This window comes from Amphimedon queenslandica, unplaced genomic scaffold (genome assembly GCF_000090795.2).
Source record: "Amphimedon queenslandica unplaced genomic scaffold, v1.1 AMPQUscaffold_12923, whole genome shotgun sequence".
Classification (NCBI taxonomy): Eukaryota; Metazoa; Porifera; class Demospongiae; order Haplosclerida; family Niphatidae; genus Amphimedon; species Amphimedon queenslandica.
In genome coordinates, this window is record NW_003546841.1 from 35,872 (window position 1) to 42,956 (window position 7,085).

Here is a 7,085-nt window from a genome sequence, read left to right on the forward strand (position 1 = left end):
TAATTCATAATATGATTCATTGCTGGTTCATTGTTTATACAGTTTATTGAGAAAAAGCGCCCTCAAGCTAAGCTAGATCTCAATGTTTACTTCCGTATTGCATCTCCTAATGGTTTTGTTGAATTGAATTTAAATGCTCCACAAGATGAGCCATTTACTGGATGGAGTATTAAACCTCACATGACACCTTGCAGGGTAAGAAATATTCTAAAATATATGCAATAAATTCTTTCATCAAATTATTTTATATTACATGTATAGTTGTTTCAAAAGGACATTTATAATTTTGGTAATGAAGACTATCCTCTTCCTCCATCTTGTCGAATATCAGTCTATTCATCACCTGATGCTGTACCTACATTACACTACTCTGTACCAGTAGAGGGTGTGGCTGATCCTCTTACCCTAAATATTCACAGAACAAGAAGAACATCTCATCCTATTGCAGGTAATAATATAGTGTTGTGATCAGGCACAGAAGTTCACAGTATATATACTTCTTACCTTCCATTGTATGCTAATAATAACTGTTGCTATCATTATATTATGCTGAGGGGAAGTGTGATCTGACAGTAGTAAGAGCAGCAGATGGTAGGTCAGTGTTACATTGACAACAGGTCATTCCATAAAGGTTTTATAGATCAGTCTTAGTACTATCAGGAGTTTATTATTATTTGTTAAATGTATGTTATGTACATTATTATCTATTATAGATGTTCCTAGTGCTAGTAGCAGTGATGAAGCTAAGCCAGTAACAACTAAAAGAAGAAGAGCAGGAAGTACATGTACATAACATGTTACCATTATAACTCCAAATTTTGTTGGTCAAAATTTTTGTTAAACTTGTCAGGAATTTTTGTTTGACGAAATTTTTTTTCACGTGGGTAGTATGCAAATTAATAACAAAAATGACATACCTTAAAGCCACTTATTTTTAAGTAGACAAATTTTTGCGATTTGTTAATGGTATTGATTTAACGTGTACTAATTTTTGCGATTTAGCTCATTTTTTCAATTAATAACTATTAATAAACGTAAATTATTAATAAATGCGAGTACTAATTTTTTGCAATTTTAAAGCCACTCGCAAAAACGCAAAAAATTAGTACTCGCAAATAATAGTGGCCTTAAGGTAAATTTTATTGACAAAAATTAATTTTAATAAGAAATTAAGATTATGACAAAATTTTCAACTGAAGAAGGTTTGGAGCTATATGGTATGATAAGCTATTGACTATTGTTATTGTAGGTTTTGATATTAAAACAGCTAAACAAAAGATCAAACAAGTTATGAATGAGAATCACTCTGATTTTGCGGATATTTTGGAGAGTTCTCTTAAAGATATTGCTAACAAACTATTTGAAGCTAAAATTGTTGCCCAGCAGGTTCAGAAGTCACCAACTTATGATGCCATAGCCTCAAGTTTTCTGTCTCTAATGAAAATATTAGACTCTAAGTCTGCTCTAGAGAAACATTGCATGATGTTTCTGGAGGCTCTGTCTAGTGTTGGGGGACCAATAGAACGTGTTGCTGAATGCTTGCAAGAAAAATGGACAGCAGCTTTGGGGGGTGCACTTCAGTTTGAACAGTCTGTGAAAAGAGTTAGAACTAATGATGATGTATGAGATTTTTAATTTAGCTAATGTAATGTAAAATCTATTTTTGTAATGTTCCACTTTTCTGGTCTATATTGTTCTTTCCTTTCACTCCAACTCTTTCATTTTTCATTGAAACTGTCTTCTTTTCTGAATTTACATACTTCTGTTTATCATTTCTATATAAAGCAACAAACATGTACATTTAGATGTACTATTACTGCTATGATTAGTACCTGCTCATCTTCACTTTGTTACGGCAGCCTTGGCCTCCTTCCCAATGTGATGAACTCTTACTTTGTGTCATATCAGAACCACAAGACACACAAGGATTACTGCCATTATAAACCTACAAATAAAATAATAACAGAATAATAATAATAATAATAATACAAGTAAAAGAAATTAGTTATATCATAATCTATGAATGTACAAGTATAATGTACTTGTTCTTTGGAGCAGTATCCACATATCATTCTGTTAGCTCTTTCCATTGGATGGTCTTCAGTTGAATCATGACACACATCACAAGGAAAGGCTTTACCACAACATGGAAACCTATCATGATCACAAAATCAATAATATACTTGATTTAAGATCAGGATCAGTATTAAGATCAATATCAGTGTTAATATCAATATCAGCGTTACCTGAGCCAGCGATGGCTTTTCTTATAGTGTAGACAAGTCCCAGTGTTAGGTAATGGTCTTCCCTCAATGAAATCAGGCACTCTCTTCTTTTTAGCACTCACTCTCTGTCCTTCAATAGTCTCATTGAATACACCTATCAGTAAAAGAAAAACGAAATATTATATTTAATTGAATGCATAATTATAATTATTCTCAATTCTAACCTTCTCCTGGTTGGTGGATGATGAATTTACACTGAGATGCCCCCAGGACAAGTGATGTGTGACAATACCGACACCAGGTGGTGAGAGGAGAGCCAAAACTCCACCTCTTTAATGGATGATCACGCCCACACTCAACACAAGATATGACACCTTCACAGCATAACAATATTAGATCAGTCACTTTACAACTGAGAGGAGAGAGAGAAGAGAAATAATGGAAGGAGAGAGGATGAAAAGAGAAGGGGAAGGAGGAAATGAGAGAGGGTGAAAAAGTGAGAGAGGGTAAATGATTCTGCATGTAATCTGTTGTATTATGTACTTACTTTAAAAAATCATAATCATCATCATCACATTACAGGTCAGAACCTACATGTTTAATAATTAATAAGAAATGATTAAGGACACATTTTCATAAGAACAAAGTCTAACGTTAAGCTGATTCCAACAAAAATTTTTTTCGAGTGACAGCCATTTTTTAAAGTAGTAAACTTTCAGAAAAAAGCAAAGGCTATAGCCTTTGCTTTGGATTTTTTCAGAAAATGGCTCTGAAATCACGCCAAATTATTACATTTTCTGATACATATTGATGTCTTTATGCTGTGTAGAAAGTTTGAGGTGATTCTGGCATCAATTTTTCAAGTTACGACCATTTTAAAAATTGAATAAAAACTTTAAAATACCCTGTACTATAGCCCATGGTTTTTTCCAAAAAATGGCTCCAAAATCCCCCCAAATTTTTATTACATTTTCTGATACACATTGATGTCCTTGTGCTGTGTAGAAAGTTTGAGCTGATTCCGACTTCAATTTTTCAAGTTACGACCATTTTAAAAATTGAATAAAAACTGAAAAATACCCTGTACTATAGCCCATGATTTTTTTCCAAAAAATGGCTCCAAAATCCCCCCAAATTTTTATTACATTTTCTGATACATATTGATGTCCTTGTGCTGTGTAGAAAGTTTGAGTTGATTCTGACTTCAATTTTTCAAGTTACGACCATTTTAAAAATTGACTAAAAACTAAAAAATACCCAAGGCTATAGCCCATGGTTTTTCCAAAAAATGGCTCCGAAATCCCCCCAAATTTTTATTACATTTTCTGATACATATTGATGTCCTTATGCTCTGTAGAAAGTTTGAGCTAATTTCAACTTAAACTTTTTGAGTTATGAACATTTTTTACAAAATTGGCTCCAGAATTACATTCATATACATCATACGATACGGTACCTCCAATTATTATTACTACCACTTACTGAGTAGTCAGTTGTAAGACACGCCTTCCTTTTGTAGATTAAGAGCTCTGGTCCACCTAGCTATGAAGAAAATAAATAAAATAAATAAAATAAAAAAATAATGAAATCACAATAATTATATATTTGAACCAACGGTTACTTCACAGTATAGTTTTACAGCTTAAAGACGGTGCACAGAATTACAGAAACAAAAATGAACAAAAACAAAAGAACAACCAATGAGCTTACGGCAAAAAAGATAAATCAAAGCTGAAGCTGGTCCTCACAGTGAGAATGAGTATGATAAAAGAGAATTTTATTTTTCAGCCTGTATCTCTCCAAAAAGCTGCCATTTTACATTTTTACCACCAACACAGACAGGGGCGCGTTAATTAGAAAAATTAAGTAATGGACCTCAAGAAGTCAGTGTAGGTTTTAAAAAACTTTTCTTAATTATTTTCTCTCCATTTTATTTTAGTATCAGTCCTGTCCGCTTCATTTTTATGATTTCAAGCACCTGGATCACATGAAAGTGCGTTTCATCTAATGATTTATAACATTTTAAATTTTTGTTTGTTATCCACGTCCTTGCAGCTATGCTCCACCTACTCATTAATATTCTCAAGTCAACGTGAGTACTTTAAATAATGAGGGAGGGTCTGGCATTAAAACGTAACTTGTGCGTATATTAAAATAGAAGCAAACAATTGTAGTTGAATATTAAATAATAAGTAAATTATTTAAAATAAATTGAAATAAATTATGCATTTAAGTCATACATGTACAACATGTACCTTCTAACACTTGACTCAGGTTTTCCCACAAAGCATATGTTAAGTGAGCTAAACAGCATGAGCTTGTGAGCTGCTGCATTACAGTGCCCTGCCTTTTTTAACAACTTTTAAAAGTCATAAAAATCCAACTTTGATCAGAATCAGCTTACATTTTCTACACAGTATAAGAACATGTATACGTATCAGAAAGCATTATAAAAATGGAGATATCTCTCCTTTTTATTTTTGATTAAATTTGGCCAAAATTCCTATGCTCATTATAGTCAGGATCTTTGACCCAAATTTTGAATAAATTTAAAAGTTCATAAATACTAGAATCAGCTCAAAGTAGATACACAGCATCAAAAAAATATTATAATGGAGAATTCTCTCCTTGTCATTTTAACTAAAATTTCTACACAACATAAGAACATAATAACTGTACATGTACAAATGAGCCATATTTTGTAAAGCACCAAATGCTATAAATCTAATTTTATTATTAGTAGTATTATTATCATCATCATTGTTATTATAAAATAAGGACAGGTTAGAATAAATTAGGTTATGTTAGAGCAGGACAGATTAGAGAATAAGAAATGAGTCAAGAAGAAAAGAAAAAGATACAAATGAAAAATTAATCTAAATAATAATAATGTAATTAATGTAGCATGTAGTCAAGTGTGGCTCCATCAGGTGTATTAATGGATCGCCACTTGGAACGAGCTCCACGTAGGCATAATATGGATGCTCTAATAATAGCAAATGACAGTCTAGTTCTTAACCAGCATACCACTTCACTATAAGGTTTATTCCATTTCGATGACAGTCCGTCTCCAATTCTCTTCACAAAACATGTAGCTTCCTTGCCCATCATTGTTATTATTATTATTATCCATTCATGTACAGGAGGAAGCACAGTGATACAGAGAGTGGTAGCATAGCTCCTTTCTCAAGCACAGCTCCTAGCAACACTCGCGGTACATCAAAATCACAATCAGGAGCTTCACAGAAATCACCTTTAGAACAACTATCATCTTCATCAACTAGTAAGAGAACTAAAGCCAGTCACAGAGGAGGAGGAGGAGGAGGAGGAGTAGATGAGCATAAGAAAGGGAAGGGTAAGAGTAGGGGAAGTGGTGAGACTGTTATACCAGAGAAGGATCAGAACCAAATAACAAGTGCTTTAACAAAGTAAGTGAAGGATAATATGTACTATTGACTATTGTATATATTGTATCTAAAATCCTCTTAAATTTATCATAATAGTCACAATTTAATGTACATATGTACATGTACAATGCATTCCAGCATAAATTGTATGTAGCTAAATTAATAGTCGTAATAATGGTCTTATCGAAAATGTCTTAGTTTTTATTGTCCTTGCTCTGTTTTTAGGTCTAAAACTGAAGGGGCTGATAAATTTTGGGCTTTACTGGAACCATACTTTGCTGACATAACAGAGAATGATTTGCATAATCTTCAAGCACAAGATATTGTAAGAAATCATTAATAATAAAACTATCACATCATTAAAGAATACCAGCATTACTAGTCACAATACATGTACATTGTACAGTAGTTCTTGTCTTTGAATCACCACATACATGTATACAACAGTAGCTCTTGTTTTTGATTCAATAATTTTATTTTTATTTTATTTTATTTTGTGTTTAGAATTTTGACAAGAGTTTATTTGAGATACCCAGTCAAGGCATGGGCAGCACTACAGTCAGCAGTGGCTGATAGAGGAGCTGAATGAAGAAGGAACAGAGACTGCTAGACTCCACTCTGGACTAACTAAAGACCTACAAGATGAAACCAGTGAGGGAGAGAGAGAGAGGGTGTAGTGAAAGAGAGAGGGTGTAGTAAAATTAAGGAATGTATCAAGCGGCTAAAAAGGAAGTGCAATATACACACAGCTTGTAATGTGCGCCATACATGCACAGGTAGTACTAATTACTAAAATATGGAACAGTCAGTAATAGATGGCTTTCTGAAGCCGTGTGAATCAGAACCTATTAGGCATTATAGAGTAAGAGTTACAAGAAAAGAATACTCTAGCCGGTGTAGGAATGTTATTATTATTGTATTATTTTTAGATATTTTATTCAATGAAGGAATGACTGCTAATAGATCCAATACATGCACAAGCTATGGACCACTCACCCAGAAACTAATGGCAGTATGTCACCTTAAAGACACCTTTAATTATAATCTATTATTATTATTATTATTATCTTTATTTTATTTTCAGACGTTCATTGATTCTCCTCATGGTTCTCAGTTATTTTCTTCTGGTAAAGCGGACTCTTTCTCTTCAACAGTTATTTCACCAGCTGCTTTTGAGAGAAGACTAAAAGATGAACTGGTAACACTAGGACTACTGGACCCTCCTGAAGTAAGCAACCACTTCTAATTTTCTAAATTATCAAATTTTGTACTCATAAAGCACTGTATGTACATGTGTATGTACATATTTTGACATAGTTAATGTACATGTACATAGCTGATTTTCTTTTCTCAGTCACAGAGGGACAGTTCTGATGATGAAGATGAGGTTGTTAAAGAATTAGTGAAAGCACAAAATGAACTGAAAGTTGTTGTAAGGTAAGTTTGTGATGAA

At 33.0% G+C, this 7,085-nt stretch overlaps 2 protein-coding genes and 1 long non-coding RNA gene across 5 annotated transcripts in view; 2 read left to right on the forward strand and 1 right to left on the reverse strand.

Moving 5' to 3' along the window:
* Positions 1-7,085, forward strand: part of LOC100637226 (uncharacterized) — a 26,739-nt gene that overhangs the window by 13,928 nt on the left and 5,726 nt on the right. The window lies entirely within an intron of this gene.
* LOC105314421 (uncharacterized) lies at positions 2,795-4,055 on the reverse strand. Of its 2 annotated transcripts, none has more exons than XR_002186890.1 (3): positions 3,936-4,055; positions 3,708-3,763; positions 2,795-2,815 (listed from the first exon to the last, which is right to left on the reverse strand). It is a non-coding gene; the product is annotated as an uncharacterized LOC105314421 (long non-coding RNA). The 2 variants fall into 2 exon arrangements; XR_002186889.1 differs by having other exon boundaries at positions 3,708-3,767.
* LOC105314422 (uncharacterized) lies at positions 4,070-6,278 on the forward strand. Of its 2 annotated transcripts, XM_020002399.1 has the most exons (6): positions 4,070-4,114; positions 4,165-4,218; positions 4,281-4,317; positions 5,369-5,653; positions 5,858-5,957; positions 6,137-6,278. In XM_020002399.1, the coding sequence occupies exons 3-6, from the start codon at positions 4,283-4,285 to the stop codon at positions 6,203-6,205; spliced, it is 489 nt and encodes a 162-aa protein (XP_019857958.1). In that variant the 5' UTR covers positions 4,070-4,114; positions 4,165-4,218; positions 4,281-4,282; the 3' UTR covers positions 6,206-6,278. The 2 variants fall into 2 exon arrangements, with proteins under 2 accessions (XP_019857958.1, XP_019857959.1); XM_020002400.1 differs by lacking the exons at positions 4,070-4,114; positions 4,165-4,218; positions 4,281-4,317 and adding an exon at positions 4,842-5,316.

Excerpts from the sequence above, each read along its gene's own strand:
- LOC105314422 (XM_020002399.1), top strand. The coding sequence starts at position 4,283 with ATGCTCCACCTACTCATTAATATTCTCAAGTCAAC. Across the intron at positions 5,654-5,857 it reads ATAACAAGTGCTTTAACAAA|GTCTAAAACTGAAGGGGCTG; the intron begins GTAAGTGAAGGA and ends CTCTGTTTTTAG. Across the intron at positions 5,958-6,136 it reads ATCTTCAAGCACAAGATATT|AATTTTGACAAGAGTTTATT; the intron begins GTAAGAAATCAT and ends TTTTGTGTTTAG.